This window comes from Pipistrellus kuhlii, unplaced genomic scaffold (assembly GCF_014108245.1).
Source record: "Pipistrellus kuhlii isolate mPipKuh1 unplaced genomic scaffold, mPipKuh1.p scaffold_m20_p_10, whole genome shotgun sequence".
In the NCBI taxonomy this organism is placed as follows: Eukaryota; Metazoa; Chordata; class Mammalia; order Chiroptera; family Vespertilionidae; genus Pipistrellus; species Pipistrellus kuhlii.
The window spans coordinates 54,713,639-54,736,066 of record NW_023425405.1 but is presented as its reverse complement, the minus strand read 5'-3'; the positions used below and the strand labels follow the sequence as shown (position 1 = coordinate 54,736,066).

General features: G+C 42.4%; 1 protein-coding gene across 4 annotated transcripts in view; it reads left to right on the top strand.

The window, feature by feature from the left end:
* The window catches only part of GLI3 (GLI family zinc finger 3), a 254,815-nt gene that overhangs the window by 155,875 nt on the left and 76,512 nt on the right, over nucleotides 1-22,428 (top strand). For all 4 annotated transcript variants that reach the window (XM_036429808.2, XM_045578610.1, XM_045578609.1 and 1 more), the window contains 2 exons: nucleotides 16,005-16,210; nucleotides 20,455-20,601. In XM_036429808.2, the coding sequence (XP_036285701.1) occupies nucleotides 16,005-16,210; nucleotides 20,455-20,601 (353 nt within the window). The remainder of the gene's footprint in view (nucleotides 1-16,004; nucleotides 16,211-20,454; nucleotides 20,602-22,428) is intronic.

Genomic DNA, 22,428 nt, shown 5'->3' with positions numbered 1-22,428 from the left:
TCCTTGCTCCTGAAAAATGAGCATTGCTGACCTTGCTGCTCCGGTTCCTACTTCCTGGGTGAGCACAGAGGATCCTAACAGCACACTACAGGAAGTTTTCTGTGTTGGTAGCCCTCATTATCTTTTGCAAATGTTTAAGGTGTGCATGCGTATGGTAGTGTGGAGAAGAGCTGTAAAAAGCCTTTAGAATGAATGAGCCTTTCTGTAGCCAAGCAATCCAACATACAACCATGTTTGCTGCTGTAGAATTTGTGACAGCAAATAACTGGACAATTTACAATACATGACCAGTTATTACAAGGAGTGGTTTGATAACTTGTGATGCGTTGGCTTGGTAGACTATTGAGCAATACTTAATCACATTTGAGACAACCACGTTAAAACACGAGTAAATTGAGGTCAGTGATTATAGCCGCTTACTCAGTAGATTGCAATCCATGTTGGGCTAGATCACAGCATGCAGCTGCCTGGAACCTTCTTCCCTCAGATACCCATGGCTTGCTCTCTCGCTGAATACATTTCCCTACACACAGGTCTCGTGTACCTGAGAGGTCTTCTATGAAGAACCATCTAACGAACACGGGCCTCTGCACCCAAACTGTGGCCTCTGCACCCAATCCCTCCCCCCTCAATGGCCTGTTTTTGTTAGTGAAGTTTTATTGGAACACCTTGATTGCCACTTGTCCACTGCTGTCCACGGCAGCCTTAGCAATCGAGGGCAGAGCAGTTGAAGACACAGAGAATATGATCCCCAGCCCCTAAAATGTTTGCCATCCCCTGATCTAAGGTAGCAGCCCCTTTCCAACTTGCTCTTCATTGCCTTTACTCTGCTTTATTTTTCTTTCTTACAAGCAATTGCCTTTTTATTTTTACTGTACTTTCTACTTTTAAGGTCTCTTATTATTATTTCCCAGCATTTCCATTGCTTATTATATCAGCTCGAAAAAAGAGCATGTCTTATTTTGATAAACTGAAAAAAGGGGTAAGTCCTGTTTACTTTTTAAGAACTATCTTAGACGGTTTATATCCCTGGGTTGCCGTGCATGCATGCAGATGTGGGTGAGTTCACAATTTCTAAACTTCAGACATTGTAATGAGCTGGCCACATTGGTCCAGACCCAGCTATACAGACTTTATTTTGCAATAAGAAACGTGCAATAAATCAGACTCAAAGGACACATGCTTATTTCTGTTTTGCAATATTTCTAATGACTGAAATAATGAATGTGGTCACCCGTTGCAGATAAAGAAGGTCCTAATTACAGCAAGCACCCAGAGTCTGAGTGCCCGTTTCTTGGCTAAAATCTCCGGGTCCTTTGTGCAGGGCTCAGCTCGGGCAGGGAGCAGATAGGGACTGGAGGCATTCAGGGGCACTGAGCCGGAAGCCTCGGGCTCTATAGAGCCTGCTGTCAAACCTGTTGCAGGGTCCTGGGGGTACTGGCCTGTAACAGGCTTTTTTCGCTGAGCACAATGCTTCCACTCATGGTGAGCCTGGCTTCAGAGAAAACGAGAGTTTGCTGCCATCGTTTTTATTTGTTTTTCAAAATACGTGTTTGAGAAAAATTGAACTTGAGCAGAATTTGCCCCAATGGGGAGATACGTTCAGGCTGGTGTATGTGATGACTGCCACCCAAGCAAAGCTGCGGGCAGCTCATCTGATGCAGCCAGCTCTCCTGCACTGAGGTAACAGAGCCCGCTTTTCCCACCTAAACAAAGACATGCTGTTTCCTATAGCCGCACAGCAGGCCGAGTTCATTGCAGACCTTCCCCCAGGGGAACAAAGGCCAGGGACTCAGGCCTGCCTGTCATTCATTCCTGTTTGTTGTGGCATCCCCACCCCTGCCCACAGTGAAATTCATACATCAAAAAAATGGAATCCCAGCAGATTTGTTTCTAGGAAACTGCCTGCTTACTTTTTGAATCCTAAGGAACATATTAGCTAGAGTTTTGCATCTCTGGGGATCCAGAAACTAAGTACAATGAAAGGAAATAGCAGGAGGAAGGTCGGTTTTGAAAGCCATCCTTTCAGTCCTAAGGCAGGGATGTTTTTGCGTAATATTTCTCGATAAGTGAATGGAAAGGATATTTGGGGGGAAAATCTTGACCATTGTTAGTTTTGTTGTGATCTTTGCAAAAGAAATACCGGAACAATAATGGGCATCAGTAGATTGCAGTTGGATAAAATTTAACAAGTTAAATGGCTTATGGGTCCTGTTTATCTCCTGTAATTCCTAGTGGAATGGGTGGCACTGCATCAATTTTCTTATAACTCTGATGCTCAAAAACGTCATATATAATGTGGTATTTGTATTCTGTACCTCTGCCTCTTTCTCTTTACACCACATACACACACACACAAAATAGGGAGAAAAGAATACAGAGAAAAGTAAGAAGTGGAGGTCAGGAACTGCCTTAAGGCATGAGAGCATTTCCAGTAATGAGCAAAATAAATATAGGTCTGTAACCTAACGCTGTATATTTCCCTAAAAGCCAATCACCTAATACTGTGAGCCATGCCTCATCTCACATGTTTATAAGTTTTAGATATTTAAGACCTTCTCATACAGCTACAAAGAGATTATAGATCCATTAATAAGTGCTCAGTTGAGACCACTATATGCAATAGGAAGCTTAGACTTTGTCCAAAGATCTAAATGAATCCCAGAATGAGTTATGTGTACAGTTGCGATCTTTTAAAGGTTTGCCAGTGAGAGTCCCTCCTTCAGTGCTAGTCATGCCTGCAAACTCTTCCTAGAGAGCCTAATCCTTTCTCCTCAGGCCCCAGACACCCCCTGGTAATGAGAACTCTGCCTAAGGTCAGTTATCTTAATTCAAAGCATTAAGAGATCACTGGGTTTAGAGTATGTATGCTACCACCTGGGAATGAGTTAGGCTAATAACTTTCAACTCATATGCCACAAGAAATATGCAATATCTCCCTATTTAGTCAGAGACACTGACTTCCCTTAGATTTTCAAATTAAAAAAAAAACAAAAACACATAAAAACAGCTTGGCTGGTATAGCTCAGTGGTTGAGCATTGACCCATGAGCCAAGAGGTCTGGTTTGATTCCTGGTTAGGGCACATGCCCAGGTTGCAGGCTGGATCCCCAGTAGGGGACATGTGGAGGTAGCCAGTGAATGATTCTCTCTCAACATTGATGTTTCTGTCCCTGTCTCCCTCTCCCTGAAATTAATTTTAAAAATTTTACCCAATCTTTCTTTAAAAAGACAACAGATAACACAGTAGTAGTCCAGTGTGAATGTATCAAAATTAGACCTATTTTTTTTTTTTGTCAGATTGGCAAAAAAAATAGAATATATTCTTTGGTGTGCTGAAGAATTTTAGTAATTAATTTATGTATCATAAAATGAGAAAGGTTGAAAATTGTTGAGTTAATCCCTAACTAGAGAACACCAATACTCTTATAAGTACATTCACATAATATCCAAATATTGCCTAGTTCATCTGAAGTGAACAGTGTATCTTTTATATGGAGGAGTGGGGGAGAGAGAGGCCCTGGCAGTTTAAAGATCTGCCTCATTTGCAAAACAAATCACCACACCCTGTTGCTTGGGTATGATTTACATTTTTAAAACAGAATCCCAAGAAAGCATTCCTAGTTTATTAAAATGCTTCTTGCCTCTATTCAAAGCAACCTCTGGCTCCACTCCAGAACTGAATTCCTATATTCCCTGTCTGCATTGCTTTCAACTTACACTACCCACACCAGTGAAAGTTTACAGAAACAAATTCAAAATTGTAAATCATTAGCAAAGGCAATCAGACCTGTAAAGGGGACTCTGATTTTAAAAGGTTTTTCATATTGTGTGGCCTGGGATACAACAGATTAATATTAGAATTATATTGAATTATATTAATGTTTGTATTACCTAACATGTTGGGGTTTTTAATTTAAATTAAGTATTTGATGTCTTCTTTATTATTAATACTAGTGGCCTGGTGCATGTATTTGTGCACATTGAAAAGAAATTAATTAGAAGAAATATTTTACTATTGCTATTTGCCCTTTCTTTATAATAGAAATGTCAACCAAATTCACAATCGACAATGACAGATTGAAATTGGCGCCAGTGAGAGCTTTATATGTATCATACATGCTCAGGTCAATGTTTATTTTTAATTTGCAGTGTGCATCATATGTACTGGCTGGTTGATCAATCAGATGGTTTGGCGGAGGAACTATCGGTCACTTATATATGTAGATATAACATTAAAATGTATGCACATACACCCCTCACTTCTGTCCATGTTCCTTGTGGTAATCTCAGCCTGCCCTTGGATGGGTTAGTAAAAGTTTGCATGATCTTTTTTCTTAACTCAAGTAAGAGGGAGAAAGAAGGTCAGCATAAAGCATTGTAATCTTGTTTGAATGCTCAAAATATGGTGACCTCAGATTTTGGATTTCAGGACTGCAGGATAAATGTAGATACTGGATTGAGAGAAGAGTCCAAGTCTTTATTCCACTGGGAATCGAGTCATTGTGATGTGAGGGTTGAAAGGAGATGTTCCACCTCTTGCATTAAGCTCTACGGGGGGATTCCCTCCTGGTTGAGAATGTCACATGATAGTTATGAGAGAAAATTTGCAGAGTGTAAGTGACTGTGCATCCCACAAGTCTTAGGTGGTGGCAGGCTGTGTGCATCTGACTTGAACATTTGTTTCTTGTACTTGCAACTGATCTGAAGAACACTGAGCAGATACATTAGCCCTTATTTAATCGGGTTAACTTCTCTACATTTCCCCACCTCTTCCCCTGGGCAGACAGAGCACTTTTTAGCACAATTTCGGTTATTGTTTGTTGTTTCTCTGTTGGGAGGAGGGAGGTGTGTGTAAGTTGAATTGGGAGGAATGAAAAGCAGGTGGCTGCCTCCCTCCCGCCAGTGCACTGAGAGAAACATCCTTTCAGGTCTTTTGGCTTTGCAAGGGTGTCCTTGATGAAGCCTTTGTCTGAGGCCCCGTGAAGTCTCCCTGTACTCAGTTTTCAAAAAGGCTATTGGTCCTTCTTTGTTTTCTTTGTTGAACTGTTTATTTTGCTTTCTTCCCATGAGGTTCCCTGGCCTTCCTCTGACAACACTTTTCTGCATGAATTACATTCCTTGGAGGCAAGGTCTCCAGATTGTTGCAGTCCATCTGATTCCAGCCTGTCTGATTAGTCCCAAGATTCAGCCTCCTGTGGGTCTCTGTCAAGCCAATGCTTGCTAAGTTTCCCTAACATGGAGACATAAAGAACGTTTGTAACCTCATTAGTGAGAGGGCAGTGCTTCGTTCCAGGTGAATAACTTAGCTGCTGTTGAATCATCACTATCTATAAAATCACTTAAGGACACTACCAGTCCTTTGGTTTCCTTTTGACGTAAGGCTAGTGAAGGAGTGGAGGTCAGGTTTTTATACCTATGCCCCCTTCACTGACATAACCACCTGAGCAGGTTGGGGGCAGGAGATCGTTAGCTAGCTCCATGTAAGTTAAATTTACATTCAGAAAGAATTTCATAATAATTTGCCCAAAATGCATTCCCCTCTGTAGAAATCATCAACAGCAATAATGAAAAGTATTCAGATATCTTAATCATAGCCATTCTATTTTCTTGTAACTACGTTTTTATCTACAGTACTATTTATGACTGAGACAGAGATGAACAATTAAACTCGGAAACCTAGTAAATAAAGATGAAATATTTGATTCTTTGATAAATTATACCTTCATTACAGGTATTGGTAAAAACATGTGAGGCCACTAGACAAAATGTAGTTGTTTTAGGGCAAAATTCTGTAAGGGATCTGTTCACCTATTTGTACACATTTTTTTTTTATACATGAGGACCAGCAGGTGGGCTGTACTGTGCTCACTGGATGCCTGCATCTATTGATAGCATGCCTGGAAGTAGTTTTGGCATGGAACTTCCCAAAAAGAGGACCAAAGAGTTTGTTAGAAATGATTGAATGCGAAATCAGTGGTGGAAATGACATGCTGATGAAATACCTTTTTCTACATGGAAACTCTTCCTAAAAGAAGTGATACAGCCCAAGCAGTGACGATGGTTTCTTGAGTTCCTCTTGTTTTCTTGCTGGACCTAGTTTGAACTGGCCTCTTGGCATCTGATTGTTGTGAGCCTGGGGCCACAGACTTCCCATGAGGGCCTCCTGGACAGTGTTCCCTTGGGCAAATAAATGCATTCCCTCCGTGGGGTCAAGGTGCTTTCTCACACGAGGAGGATCTGCCTGGAAGATGGGAGTTAAGCCTCCTTTGGCCAGAAGAGGCCCTTCCTCCTTGGAGTGGGCTCTGAACAAGATCGCCCAGGGAGCTGAAGCACAGCTGCAGGGATACTCCCTGTAAACACAGGGGACCATCCTCAGGAGTAAGACTGGACTGCAGCTTTGCTGAATAATCACCCCTGAGCATATCCCCTTCCCACTCAAGATAGTGGTGACGTTAGCCAATGTTAATGCTTCCCCCTCCCACCCCACCCCCGGTGTCAACGTGTCATTCCAGAAAGTTCAAACATAAGTCTTTTGGCACATCGTTTCTGATCAGCCTCTTACAGCCACTTCCTACCTAAGCTGTTTCTGTCACAGATGTGGGCCTCGAACAGTTCCATTCTCAGCTCGGCCACAAATTAACTGGATCCTAACACTTCTCCCTGGCCTCTCTGAACCTCCTTGTTTTCATCTGTGAGATGACGTAGTCAGATGAAATGATCTGACTTTTTTAAGATTCCGTAGCATTGCTCAGGTATGGGAAAGTTTAGGTTTGCTCTTTGTGTTTTTCTCCTGTCTATGGATACTTAGAAGAGGAGTCTGTGAAATACCGTGGCCCTACTCCATGCATGCCCATGTACCACTTCCCCTCTGTTCCCTCTTTCCATGTATGAAGATGTGCATCCCTCCCTCATCCCTCCTCACACTTCCCAAGTCAGGCTTTGCACATCCCTCCTTAGCCACTGGTGCATGGAGCTGCTGGGCTATTCATGCCATTTCACTGTTGCTCGCATAGGTTCTCACTGGAGTGGAAGGATAACTGGAAAACCAGATCATCTGGTTCTATTAACAGCATCAATAATGCTAAAATACAATATTTAAGCATATGCAGATTTTTGTATTTGGTTCAAGATAATTTTCCTTTGTGTTTAAAATTACAGGCTGAGTTTGAATCCAGCTTAGGCATTTCCTATCAGATGACTTACTCTGTCCAAGCCTATTTCATTATTCACCCCCATTTTATATCATGAATTCAAAGAATGAGCATATAGATAGCACTTAGCACAATCTGTCATATCACTGGTATTTGATAAATGGCCGAATCACCTAATATGTATTTATTATATTACCATATTTAAGCCATCTGTTTTAAGTTGTGTATCTCTTTTCACCTTTTAACCTCTCTGAAATTGGAATGTATCTCACCATCTGTAGTGTTTTATGATTACTGTTGGTGAAGTGGCAGCTATGGGGAAGTTTCAGGTATCTCTCAATAAAATTATTTTCCTGATATTTCTCTTTGTGTGCAAGTGCTTTGGTGATAATATGATATAACCTATGTCTGAATAAGTCTAAGAGAGTTTTAAAAATGAGTATAAAGTAAACATTGAAAGACACAAGGAAGTATTGTCATTCTTAGTGGTACCTAAAATAATGGTGCATTATTTTTTAGGTCAGTAGCACCTTAGCTTTGATGAAATATAGTATATAGCATATGGATTGTGTAGGTGTAAGTGTGTAATCAGCAACAACAACAAAAAATGTTTCACTGTCAAGTTTTTCTCCCAAGGGCCAAGCCAATTTTTTCTAACTATTATAGTAATGGACTGAGTTGCAGGACTGTAAAGTAAAAAGGTATTATGAGTGTTTTAAAAAATGCTGTTTTTGCCTAAATCATAAAAAAGGAGGACAACTTCAGTCTGGAACAGTATAAAGAAGGGAAGCATGTGTTGTGTGCTGGCTCGGTTGGTGTATTTGTGCAGATGCATAGCACAGGCTCTCAGAGGGTAAGGCTTCATGATTAATGGTGTTTATTCTTGACAGAAGCCTCCTTTATTTATCTGCAATACAGTTTAGCGATTTTATCAGGCACCTGAATGAAAAATATTCAGTCATACCAATATTGCAGTGTAAATTGAGTAGAGTCACTTTTTATTATATCTTTCCGCCTTATCATCTGCACAGTAATTTTCTAGCAGAGGTTTGATATGGAAAGGCTGGATTTAGCTGTACTTGACACAAAGCCTCTTCAATTTCCCCTAAAAGTTCAGGCTGCTCTTAGAAGTATGTGTGTGTATGTGTGCACATGCGTGTGTGTGTGTGTATAATATATAAACCCTCTCCCTTATCCAAGCAATTTCGGGATTTGAAAGAATGAAGATAAAATGCACAAACCTGGATGGGAGAAATGCTGTTAATATAAAAACATCTAATAGCTCTGAACTCACTGGTCAAAGCTTCTTTGGTGCTTAAGTTGTAGCTTAGTACGGAGCCTTTTGCATGGCTACATAGCTCCACTTTCTTAGAAACAATTGCCATCCAAATCTAATCAGCATAAAGCCAGACACTTTCCTTTCCTCTGGGAGAAATAGCCAAGTTGGAGTTCAGATGGCCTGGGGGAACATCAGTTGCTGTGATGATGGCAATGCCATTTAAGAAAGAGGGGGGAAAGAGTTCTCATTTGTAGGATACTCATGTGAGGTGTCACTAAATTTTAAGCAAACTTTATTCAAGGAACAGACTTCATGACATTAATTGTCAAAATGAACCAGTGGGAAAGAGAGCCAAATGGTTTGGATTGTAGAAAACATTGGATTTTAGGTCAAAAAGGGCTTTAGAAAAGGAGATCATCTTGTCCAAATCCTTACATTTTACAGATGAGAAATGTGAAGCCCCCCCAAAAAAGTGCTTCCAGTAAGTCTGTGGTCTCATGCCCAGGCTCTCCAATGGTAATAGGAACAAGAAGTTTTCTGGTCCATCCTGAAAACGTTTCCTATCTATGAAATCTGTCCTTAGTGGGAATCAGAAAACTCGCTTTCTCTAGGAAGGAGGGGTGCCGGAGGAGACTTTGTGGCCCCTTTCAAAGTGGCCAGACTCCATCCATCTTCTAGGGTGCTCTTCTCTGGGCTCAGGGCAAAGTTCTCTGTAGCCATGATGACAAGAACTGGAAGAAAACGATCCCATTTCTTGGAAGTGAATGCTTCTTTTCTATTGAATAATGTTGACAACTTTTTCCTCAGTGCATTACATATACTCCTTTTCATAGTTAATTTATTTTTGAAAAGTTTGACACCCTCAAAGGGGTTTACATTCTGGAATACTGACAAGTGTGTTTCGGATAGAGAGTCTTCGTTAACGTGTAGGGGAGACCTAGAAGGTCTACTTCCACTTGAATCTAGAGAGACTGCTACTTAGAAAGGGCCACTATTTTCACCTTTACTAGGAACGGGCCCCTAGCAAACCTTGGTAATTTTATTCTAGAGGAGAGCTATTTAGACAATTGATAATCGTTAGATACTTAATAATGGTTCCTTGATGGACATCGTTATTATCACTTTTTTAAAATTTGATTTAAAGAATGAAGGAAAATATGAGTCAGATGTTTCTTGTCAAGGATCACAAGAGACAACCCAGAAAAGCAGTCTAGTCAGTAGAATTATCAATAGTAATAAAAATAATAATAATTATGAGGATTATAAGGATTATGGGGATAGTGAAAGAGTCCCCATCAAATCCTGGAAGACTGCTGTTGATTAAGTATTTGTTCTATCTAGTTGATTCTTGAAGTAACATTTACAAAATATTGAAACAGAAGCCTTGTACTCTCTCTGGCTCAGAATCCCAGAAGCTCCCTGTCTTTGAAATAAATAATCTCCATACCACCTGTAAAAGGACTCAATCTGAAGCAAGGATTAAACTGTTGGAACCTAACTTACTATTTCTAACTAGAGGCCCAGTACACAAAACTTGTTCACTGGTAGGGTCCCTAGCGGCTGCTGGCTGGGGCCTCCCTCCCTTCCCCAGTGAGTCCCACACTGGGGATCGAGCCCAAACATGTGCCCTGACTGGGAATCAAACCCTGACCTTCTGGTTCATAGGTCCACGCTAAACCACCAAGCCACACTGGCTGGGCTACATGCATACTTTCCACCCAATTTGACTATAAACGCTTTGAGATTAGAGACTGAATGACCATATATTATATTTATTGAAATCCTCCTCTCTGTATGCTGAAGTCATAATGGATTCTTAGTAAATGGATTGTCAATAAAGGTCTGTGTAGTTATACATGTAGTTTTTAAAAAAATTGAAATCCAACATGGTAAATTTGTAATAACCCTAAGTCAATTCAAAATTCGTGGGGAATATAATTTAGCCACAAAAAATGATAAAAATGGGATTTGAAGCTGAACCAACTTATTGGTAAGGGTCCTAGAAGTTTAAAAGAGTGGATATTTACAGAGATGTGAACCAGGTTAAAGGCCCCCAAAAGCCCAGCAGCCCCCAGGAGTAGCACAAGTTGGAAGACGTTCCTATCGTTAACCTGAAGGTGCAAACACACTGAGTCTTTGAGGGCTGGAGCCCAGGAAGAGAGGTCACACTTCTAGAGGGGTGGCCCTGGGATGGCCTGCAGATCTCCAGCTAAGGAGAGGAAGTGACTAGAACAAATACCCCTGATCCCTCTTCCCTCCACTGCATCTCCTTAGGAGAATCCAGGGGGGAAATGAGCCAGCTGATCCAGACCCTAAAGACCAGGCTTCCTGGGCATGCAGGGGTTCCCAGGTGAAGGATGGTAAATGGAAAGTAACTGGCAGAGCCCTCTGTGCATGTAAGGGTCCCCTAGTAACGCTGGGCAGAGACTATCTGTGTGCTTACCTTGGATAGAAGAAAACATGAAGTTTAGGATTGTGCAGGTTTCTGGCAGTGTGTAGTATACTAGCCGGGGACATTTTAATGGTTTCCCTTCACTGTATGGAAAGCAAATTTTTTATTACAAATTTTGGTTTATTAAAACTGTGACTATTGAATAATTAATTAGTTGGTTAAAAATACATTAGAAGGGATAACTCCCTTTGTTCTCTGTTAGGCCACTGCTTGAATATAAAGAGTGTTTACTTGTTACGGGAAGAACAAAGTTAAACAAAAAAATAAATTTGTTATATGAAAAACCCCATTTCATTCTTCTGGTCGTTGGAGTCCTCATGCAAAGATGCGAGGGCTATTATGTACATTTCCAGCGTTCCAGGCAACATGAAAGTAAATTGTAATAATCCAGCATACAAACCTCATTTAATGCTCTCCTAATAAGTCATGCCAGTGATTAAACACTGTGATTTTAATCTTGGCATTTTAGTAACCCAATAAGATAGATGAAAAGGCAGTAACAAATTAGATTATTTAATCATATTTCATTCTAACTAAGAAGGTATTCTCTGCAATGTGTTTTTGTTTTGAAGGCTATCATACGTAGTATAATGCTTAAAACGCTCTAATTAAACAGTCTTTCTTCTCTTCTCTTTATTGTAATCTGTTTTCCATGACCTTTTAAAAAAAAAAAAATTTTAACCCAAAGTCAAATCATCTCCACAAACAAACACACAATTTTATATTGCTTTCTTGCTTTTGGGGGGAACATCGAAGTAATCTCCACCTTCCTTCTTGTCTGAAACTGTACATTATGTAGCCATTGGAAAGAAATGGCAGCCACTCATTGGGTCTCTGTGGTTTTGGGCGGACGAATGGGTGAGAGCAATGGAAGGGCACTGTCCCTGAGGAAACAGGCTGGGCCCCCATGCCTGAGCCAAGATGCAGAGGTGATGGGACCGCAGTTGTGCCCTGGCAGCCCAGACAGCCCTCTGCAGATGGGGCATCTCTGGTCCCTAGGCTCAAGTGAGTGTGACTTAGTTCAGAGGGTCACAGGCATATTTCTATGCTCTTGGGAGACAACATAAAAGGCCTGGAATCTCTGTACTTGGAACTGTTCTGTTTCAGTGTCCTTTCAAGAATTCTTCTTGTTTTGGTTTTTCTCTCCTTGGTTTGTGCCGTCCTTCAATTATTGAGTCTTGTCCAGCCCCAGAACAGAGAGGGCAGGGAAAGCTCCCTGCAGAGGAAGTCATGGGAAGCCAACAGCAATCTTCAAATTGTGTATCTACTAAAAATATAAACCAAGAAAGAGACACCTATGATTTTTTTTCCTGGTGCTACATAATCTTCAAATGAAGATTTTTTGAAAGTTTGACAAATATTTACCGGATCAAGTTTATGATGGTTTGTGAGTTAATATATGTCATTTACATGGGAAATTGTGTGGCTGCCTCCTCACAACTCCCACCGCCTTTCCTTACGGTAGAATTTCCCTCTCTGGACATAATTTTGAATGGCTCTTGCACACAGCAATGCACACACATCTGCCTATTAAATATAAGGAGATTACCTTTCCCTCTCAATCTGCTTTAAAATAAAACAAAACAAAACAAAACAAAAACTCTGACAAATGATCTAGCTTCTGGGAATTTGGAAGTGACTCTGGTTAGGTAATGTTAAAAGCAGCTCTCTTGAAAAACGATAATTTATATATCTTTACATCCGTGTCCTGTGGCACTGGAGCCATTGGAGTTCAAGGTTGAGTGCTCAGCCTTGGTGGCTTAGAAACTAATTTATGTCAGGCTTCAGCCCTAGAAGCATGTCATGCTAGCCAACTCCCGGGAGCCTGATGTGGAAACAATTAATCAGTGATCAACGTCCGGGAAGAAACGGAGCAGCCAGGAAAGCAGAACACCATGCAGACCTCTCTTCACCGAGTTTAGAACAGGGACATCAGCACTCTCTCTGTTTATGAGCGTCAGTGCCGGTGGTCGGCAGCAGCCCTGTGCGGGAGCTATCATTGTTCCATTTCTGTGTTTATCGGGGAACTTCCTGATGCCTGAATCCAAATCCAGTTCCCTCAGAACTCTTGTCTCTAATTACGGAGCCCTTGTTCTTAGCACCTTATGTGGTCTTACGATTTTACTAAGAAGGGCCTGGGGAGTCCGAGAAGATGCTTCAGGAACACTGTCAGGCAGGAGAGCAAAGCATAAGATTCTCTTTGGAAAGAGGGTTCCAACAGTTCAGTGTTTGAAAATCATTTAATATGCTGTTTATGCCATCCCTAATATGCATGTGTGCATATGAGTCCATATGGTTGTGTTGTATATGTATGTAGATTAGGAGTGGAGCATGTTAGCATAGTGTAGGATATATATGGCATTCTTAGATACCAGCTCACTACATCAGGCTTTACTCATACCCACTTGCCAAGGCCCCTACAAGGTAGGTGTCTCCCCTGTGGGATCTTTAAGGACAAGGACAGGACAGGTGTGGTGGCTGAGGTTGCACCTGAGCCCTCCCATGGGCCACTGCTCTAGGGGGTCTGTCTCACCTGTCTCCAGAATTCCTAATGACCCCTCCCTGGGTAACCCAGACTGAATATTTTGCTGTTCCTGTTCTGGGAATGGCCAGTTTCTTTCTTTGGGGCAGTGATGAACTTGCAGTTTTCTTATTGGTACTCCAGTCTGAAGGCAGGTCCCACCTCTGTGTTTAGAACTAGATGACCCAGTATCTCCTAAGCATTGTCTCTCTGGAAGTGACGTGTGATTATGACATTCTCGGCATGGGTTACGTTGCCTGGCTTCACCTCCAGGAGGAATCAGCCCTCTTCTCTGTGTTGCTGCTCCCTGGTGCTCCTGCCAGGGACGATGTGAGCAGGCCTGGATTCCTTCTCAGGGCGATGCTTTTCACAGTTCTCTTCGGAAACGGGTCCCGTGAACGTGAAGGCCTGGGTGCGGACATCAGACGTCCAGATTTGAGAAAACCGCTAGCCCTGCCTGGCTTCCTTGCATCTTTGGGTGGTGACTGCCTAGCTCCCACCTCTATAATTTTCATGCTATTCTAGGTGCGGATCCCGCCCCCACTCCCACCCCCCCACCATGTGTGCTTCTTCAGAGTGGAATCTAGCCTCTACAATATTCTTACTACTCTTCTTAATTTTGGAATTTCTAAAAAGTTTTAATTTTCGTCTACACTGAAAAACAACACAAGTAAGAGATGCTTTTGCCTTCACTGATGTTTGGTTCAGATTGTTCAGACCTAGGAGATGTCACTTCATGGATTTCTTGAGATGTCTTCTTTTCTACATTTCTGCTGCACCAGTCTCATTCTATGTCTACAAATAAGTTTATACTTCGTAATAATTATTTCAAACCAGTTTGGAAGGCTGATTTTCCTTTCTGGTAGAAAATGAGTAGTGGGATGGGAACATCCCCTGAGTTCTAAAGTGACAGCATGTCTAAATGTAGCTTAGAATGTAACAAGGGCGAACTTGCTTTGTGGTGAAGAGCTAACATAGGATACACTAATAGGTGACACAGATTTTTGTTTAAAGTAGAAGTAACTTTACTAATTTCTGAGTGGGTATGGACAACCTCAAGTTGTTTTGAAAAAAAAAGCTTTTTCCCCCCCTGCTGGGGAGTTTTCACTCTTCTTTCATGTAAATTTAGAGAACTGGATTTTTATTTTACTTCACCAAAAGTGGCATCTGAATAACAATAAAAAGCCTCCTTTTTTTTCTTTTCTTTTTTTTTTTTTAGTTCAAAATGAAAAAGAGAATAACAAGGAGCGAGCGAGAGAAAAATCTCCCCCCCTCCCCAATATTCCAGCCTCTTTTATTTTCTACTGAGAACAAATTCACTATCTGATCTCGGTTTCATTTATTTCCGGGCCTGTGCTGTGCACTTGGTGGAGCCGGCTTCTCCGGAGATTGCGCTCTGACAGGGTGATAGGGGCCAGAGCCCTGCCGTCAATATGCACTTTGCCTTGAGAGGCGTGATGAGAAAACACGTTCCCCCTCCCTTTCATTTTTACACGTAAAGCCAGTGGCATAAGAGGAATCTGCCGTTCTCCGTAGATCCGTCTCTATCTCGGCTTCTCCTTTTTGTGGCCGGGCCCTCCTCAATGGGAAAATGGAGAGCGCCAGTGTTGAGCCTGTCCGGCCAGTTCACTGGATTATCCACACAAAATGCTTCCCATTGAAGGAGGAACAAGGCAGGGAGGGTGTTGGCCATTCCGCTGATCTTCAGAAATGCCTCTTGCAGGGGCTTCAGGGACGGCTGTGGGGAAGCAGGATCAGGAGGGGATCCGGGTACGGTGGCAGCAAGGTGTGTTCGGGATTTTATTCTCATCCGCCAAGCGTCCAACCTGCTTTAGCGCCCCAAAACCAAAGCATGAGCTTGATCACAATCTCATTCTCTCCCGACTATGCAACCCCAGGAGCACTTCATTACTGACTGTTTTCCTGAATGTGGCTGGTCAGGATGCCATGCAAAAAGGGAGTGTGAGAGGAAGCTGGCTCTCCCCGCTGCCTTGCAGAGAGGAGCTGCCCTCAGCAAGGGAAGCCCAGATCTGTGAGGCTGGGTTCATTCAGATGCAAGACTTCCCAGTAAAGCCGGAGCAGGAATATGTGGAGTGTCTGATTTCACATTTTTCAGACTTTTTTGCAGTTAGTCACCTTTCTTATTGGTGGGCAGCTCTGCCATGTGCGTGCTCAGATTTCCAGTCTAGACACATTTGCTTTCTTCTCAATGCAGCACCGTGATGAGGAGAGGTGTTTTCAGTGGTGAAAGGAATGATCAGGTCAAATTGAAAGTATGGTCTCAGAAGCTGCTTTAAGCTCAGATGCTGGTTGTTTGGAATTTCTCTTTGTGAAAGCCAGAGGCAGACCTTTGCTTTTCTATATTCAGTGTCATCGAATTTTTCAACGGTCGATTTTCTTTGCCCAAATAATCCTATAGACTACCTGCATCATGTCACCGTGACTTTAAGGTAAAAGAAATAATATATTCTCGATATTTTTTTCCCCCCGTAGACACCTTGAGTTCACTTAAAATCTTATGTCTTCTCACAGACAGCCTCTGCCTGTGGCGACATTTGTTTTATGCCTACATCTTGTACCCGGTGTTCTTTCTCCCCAGGCCTTCTGCCTTATCGAGTAGCCCAACGTATTCGGACCTGCCCTTCATCAGGATCTCCCCGCACCGGAACCCTGCCGCCGCCTCCGAGTCCCCCTTCAGCCCTCCGCATCCCTACATCAACCCCTACATGGACTACATCCGCTCCCTGCACAGCAGCCCGTCCCTGTCCATGATCTCCGCGGCCCGGGGGCTGAGTCCCACAGATGGTAAGTCTCAGACCAACCGACCCATTCTGCCTCTACCCATCACGCCACCTTCTCCCCCCCCCCCCACCTCCCCTGGGGCATGGTGTCGAGTAGTGTTGTTGATTGTTTCCCACATGCCAGACACTAGGCTGAGTGCTTTACGTTCATGCTTTCCTGTCAACGTGGAGACGCCTCCATCAGGGTGGGGTTATTATCTCCATTTTCAGGTAAAGATAGCAATGTGCAGAGGGGCCCAATAGTTTGCAGCCTGGTGCACTGGCATAGATGACAGAGGTGCAGCATCCTTGCTCTTATCCACCTTTCTGTTTTGCGTCTCGACAGAAGTTTAGATTGGCCCTGTGCGCATTCTTACAGTGAGCATGTGTAGGAACTGGTACTCACCATCCAGTGTTTGCTTTTCTGTTCTGCAGTACATTTATACAGATGTGTGTCTACTCCAGCGGCTCCTCTCAAACTCCAGTGTGCATATGGATCTCTTGGGGATGGGGACAAAATGTGATTCTTTGTTGGGCGGGTCCAGGAGTGGCCGGAGATTCTGCTCGTCTGAAAAGCTCTCAGGCTATGCCAGTGCTGCTGAGAATTTGATGGTTCAGAACTGATGCTGCCCTCTATCCTTGATGGTGCCAAACAGAAACTGGAAGAGGGATATGGTGGGAACAGATAAGAACGTTGACCTTAATTCGGTAATACCTGACGGTCATGTTAAGCTCTCTCAAGGATCAAATTCTAGTTGGTTCGGTTAGCCTCCAAATTAATTATGTTGACATGAGTCTTTTTAATTGGACTTGTGTATTCTGCACCTGTCAAGTTCTAAACCATTTCTCTGATTCAGGAAGAACATGTTCTATCGCATGCACACCTATACAAACTCACTTGCCCACAATTGCCAGAACCTGGGTTAAGGTCCAGAATTGCATACGCCTTATTGATTGCAGGTGGTAGGTTGTGAGTTCTCTGCAGCAGGTCACAAATCCCTGGTGCTTGATGGGGGGCTCAGCGAAACACAGTGTGCTCCAATACACTGAGCAGCAGCATCTCTACGCAGACCACTCTCCGAGGCTGTCTGTGTGTGTGTGGTGGGAATAGTGTGTGGGAAAGCCTCACGAGGTTGTTCAGTAAACATCTACTCAGTTGTGCTTCCAGGAGTAGCAGTGCTCCAGGAACAGCTGCTGGCTCCTTGTAAGGCACCTAAAGAGAATGAGTTTTGCCATTTGGACAAGATTCACCTTTTTTTTTTTCTTTCCAGTTTTATTGAAATATTAGAGGCCAGGTGCATGAAATTTATGCATGGGGTGCAGAGGATGGTGTGTCCCTCAACCCAGCCTGCACCCTCTCCAATCTGGGACTTCTGGCTCCCAACCGCTCACCTACCTGCCTGATTACTCCAAACTGCTTCTGCCTGCCAGCCTGATTACCCCCTAACTACTCCCCTGCCAGCCTGATAGTTGCCTAACTGCTCCCCTGCTGGCCGGATTGCCCCTAACTGCCCTCCCCTGCAGGCATAGTTCCCCCCAACTGCCCTCCCCTTCATGTATAATGTGAAGTGATTACCTCAGTAAGTTTAGTTAACATACATTTTCTCATATAGATAGAAAAAGGGGAAAATGTTATGTCCCCTGTGATGAGACAGTTTAGGATTTAATATCTTAGCAATTTTCAAATACACCATATAGCAGTGGTTATTATGTGCATAATATTGCACATCTCTACTTCTTATTTCTCTTATAATTGGAAGTTTATAAGATTTATATTTTAAAAATAAAGCCATCAGAGAGTCAAACACAATCTACTGCTTGGGATTTGCTTTTAAAATGGGGGAAATGGAAAGTTACCTCCATGGAGTACTTGGGAATTTTTGGAAATGACTACCAAAGAGACCAGAGGTTGAGGAGGGGAAGGGAGGTCAGCTCACAGTGGACTTGAAGTTGCGCCTGGCTTGTGGAAATTTAGTTGAGTCATGAGAAATTGGACCTCTAGTTAAAGGGTCTTAACCTCTGCTACCCATACTATTTCATGGTAAGTGTGAATAAGACATATTTGATTGGTTGTCCTACCTAACTCTTCTTGCCTCAAGAGTCCAATAATATCCAATAAAATAAAGTCAAGTCACTAATATTTCCTGTAGTCTAAGAAGTTTTAATATGTGTCATGTCTTTATTATATATAAAAAGTTTATGAGCACACCATCAGTAGATGAGTGGATAAGAAAGCTGTGGTACATTTATACCATGGAATACTATGCAGCAGTGAAAAATAAAAAATCTTAGCTTTTGGGACAGCATGTGGGGACCTGGATAGTATCACGTTAAGTGAAATAAGTCAGTCAGAGAAAGTCAATTATCACATGATCTCACTCATGTGAAATCTAATTAATAAAATAAATTGATAAAGGGAGTGGGTCCAGAGACATGGAAGCATGGAACAGAGTGTGGAATCTCAGAGGGAAGGCGGGGGAGGAAGGCTGGATAGGAGGTGATCAACCAAAGACCTTGTTTGCATATATGCATAACTCATGGACACAGACAGTGGGGTGGTGAGGGGCTGGGACTGGGGGAGGGGCGGGAGTGGGCTGGAGAGGGTCGATGGGGCAAAAAGGGGATATAGGTAATACTTTCAGCAATAAAGATTTTAAAAGAAAGTCTGCGGGCACAAATGTGAAGCACAAAGCTATTTATAGAGTGCCAGTTTTTCTACATAATAATTGCAACACTAACTTTTAGTGATGGAATGCTATGTGCTAATAGGCGCATACATGCATCCCTGCATTCATGTTCCCAACAACCTCATGGAGCAGCCAGAGGCAGAGCTGGCGTTTGCATCCAGATCCTCACGAATCTGGAGACCACCCTCAGAACCTCTGCGGTACCCGTCAGGTTTGCCATAAATTGGCAGGTGGACACTGATCATTATCCCACTCTTACAGAGCTGACTCTTGCCAGTAAATTGCTCCAGATTGGTAGGTATATTTTCTTTTTTATTTTGTAATGAAAAAAAAAAGAGCTTTTAAATTATAGAACACAAAATTGCAGCTTACCATTCAGTCATGTGTTATTAAAGCTGTGCAGCCTTTCCCCTGGTAAGTGCGGGGTCCTCCAGGTAGTGAGAGCTGACTCAGACATGCCTGTCAGGAAGCTTAGAGAAGTATGTTAAGTATGTCTGGGAAGAAATCATAGATGTCTAAGTTGTCAGCTACTGTAAGGAATGTGAACACACTGGGATTTTTATATAAGAAACAGTTTCATTTTGTAAGGCAGAGGTGGGAATGCATTATGTGCATACATACATTTTAATCATTTTAAGTTCTTGAAGATTTCTTTAAACTGTGAGGGTACAAGAAATAATGTTTCTCCCACCTTCTAAGTTCTTCTGGCTGGCTGGTCATTGATAAGAGACAGGTTAACAGGAGAAAATGCCCCAATTTTATTACGGATATACATGCAGAGGTGCCATAAAAATATGGAACCTGAAGATGTATTTGGGGTGTCTATGGCCTTCTGGACAGAGGAGAGGGGTTTCAAAGGGACAGCAGGCAGTGGACAGCAGACAGGTGAGAAAGAGCAAATGTGCTAAACAAATTCTTGCTGGGCCACCTGGAAACAATTGGACACACAGGGATATCCAAAAAAAAGAGAGATTTTTTTAGATTTCACTCTGTCTGCCACACTTAGTTTACATTATGATGTTAAATGATGCTCCCTTCTTTTTTTTATGTCTCAGATAGAGTTGGCATTCAATATGATTGTATGTTAATTTCAGATGTACAGCCCATGGGTCAGGCAGTTGAATAATTTACAAAGTGATCCCCTGATAATTCTGGTACCCAGATGTTCCTTTCTTGTAAACAGGGCTTTGTGTGTGTGTGTGTGTGTGTGTGTGTGTGTGTGTGTGTGTGTCTGAATTCCTGTAGGTGTGTAAGGAAGAGAGTCAGACGTTCTTTCTGAGTCTTTCATGCCTTAAAATCAATACTCCAACATACATCTTTTTTGGGATGGCAGAACTTTGGTCTCTTCAACACTAACTGCAAATATTTTACAATGTATTTTTATTTTCTCTATTCTTTTCCTTCGGTTTTCTTTCCGAATAAGAGATGTCTGGTGGACGTAAGTGAAAGCACACTTTGAGTCAAAGGAATCTTACTAGACTGAACCAGCCATCACAGGAGTTGTTGATGTGGGCTGCATAACAAGTGGACTGTTGACCTTCTTTCAACAAGTCCCCATCCTTTTCTCCCTCTTCCCTTCCAGCGCCCCACGCGGGAGTCAGCCCCGCAGAATACTACCATCAGATGGCTCTGTTAGCTGGCCAGCGCAGCCCCTACGCAGACATCCTGCCCACGGCGGCCACCACCGGCGCGGGGGCCATCCACATGGAGTACTTCCATGCCATGGACAGTAAGTGATGGGGCCGCTTTCTGTAGGGGGGTTGGGGGGCAGGGACACGCAGATGCTAACTCATGCACTGAAGAGGAAGACACAGAGATTAGGCAATTGTCTAACTTGACAAACCAGAGAAAGAGGAGGTTCTGTTGGTGTTTTAGGAAGCTGCCAGATAACTGGGCCGCCCCAGGAATCCTTGTCTAACTCAGAACGAACTGGGAGGTGCAGGCGATTGTGATTCGGCAGATAAACAAAACACTTCTCTGTCTCGTCTTGGAAACCTGTTTGATTACATGAGTGTACATTGCCTAGTCATTCCTTGGTTTTATAGATTTTATGGCCTTAAAAGTTAATTTTCCAAAAGACCTGTACTTGGTTTGACTTTTTTTTTTTTTTCATTTGATTTGCCTCATATGTTTTCTTTATATTAAAACTAACATTTCACTAAAACCTTTTATCTAGGAAAAATAAAAAGCATTTCCAAATTAGAAGCCTAGTTTTGGTACACAGCAGCGGAAGAAAATGGGATCATTGGATGCATTTTGTATCAGTTGTTTTGGGGATCTTATGATGATTTCTCTGGGTCACTGACCAAGATGGGTAGGAAAAGGAGGCTATGGCTGTGACTTTTCAGATCATCCAGGAGTTCTCGGCTATGCAGATTCTTTGAGTTGACATCCATTTATTAGGTGGCAGGAAGTGACTTGGAAGCACCATCCAGGGGGTCATCCATGAAAGCTACTACCCTTTGAATATGACACTAATATGACTTTGAGGAAAGCATATGCTTGAGATTTTGTTTATACTCCCTAGTAGCAGTGATTCACTTCTTTTCTATATCTTTTATTGATTTCAGTGAGGAAGGGAGAAGGAAATAGAGATAGAAACTTGGATGATGAGAATCATTGATTGGCTGCCTCCTGTAGGCCCCCCTACTGGGGATCAAGCCCACAACCTGGGCATGTGCCCTGGGACCCTTCAGTCCTCAGGCCAATGCTCTATCCACTGAGCCCAACCAGCTAGGACAACTTGTGTTTTTCCATCACAGTCTATTTGTATTCTTTTGTGAAAAGGGCATACATTTGTCAACTTAGGCACTAGTTAGTAATTCAGTCCCTAGGTCTGGAGAAGGTCCGGGTAGAATCTATAACTCAATCTTACCATGATGGACTAACTTGGCTATATTACATAGTAACCTACGCTTGCACAAGTTTCCCTTGGAGAGTTTATTACCTCACACAAAGTGAAAGAACTGCATCACATGTTCTGCAGGGCCTTTGTTGTTCTGCTCTGTAGAGTGGAGAGCTTCAATTTCGGATTCATCATAACCACTTTTCAATTAGGGACTGTTGAAAAAAAAAGTTTGGCGTTGTTATTATGCAAATTCGTTATTTTAAATCTGCAAATAATTAAAATAATACAGAATCCTTGGAAGGTCAGCCCATATATTGCCTTCTTTATTTGATGAGAATCTGTTTAGTCAGACAGTGGTGGTTTTTATCTAAATAAAGGATGAAGCTATCCTTTTACTTTGTAAAAACGAATTAAGGGATTTTAATTTGCCAAGTATATGGTAAATTGATTATCATTAAGTAGGAATTTAGATGTCCTATCATTCATCATATAAAAAGAAAACTCCTTTTTCTTTGTCAGAATATTTTATTAGAATGGAGAAACAAAACAATTAAGAGAAAGCCAAATCTGTTGGAACAATAAGAATGCTCGAGCTTGTATTTAAGAAGGAAATGGTTTGGCCGGTGAAGACCTGGACCTGTTCTCTTTCAGCTGTTTTGAAAGTGCTCACCTTGTCTCTTCTTCCCTTCCACAGAGGGTCCCAGATCA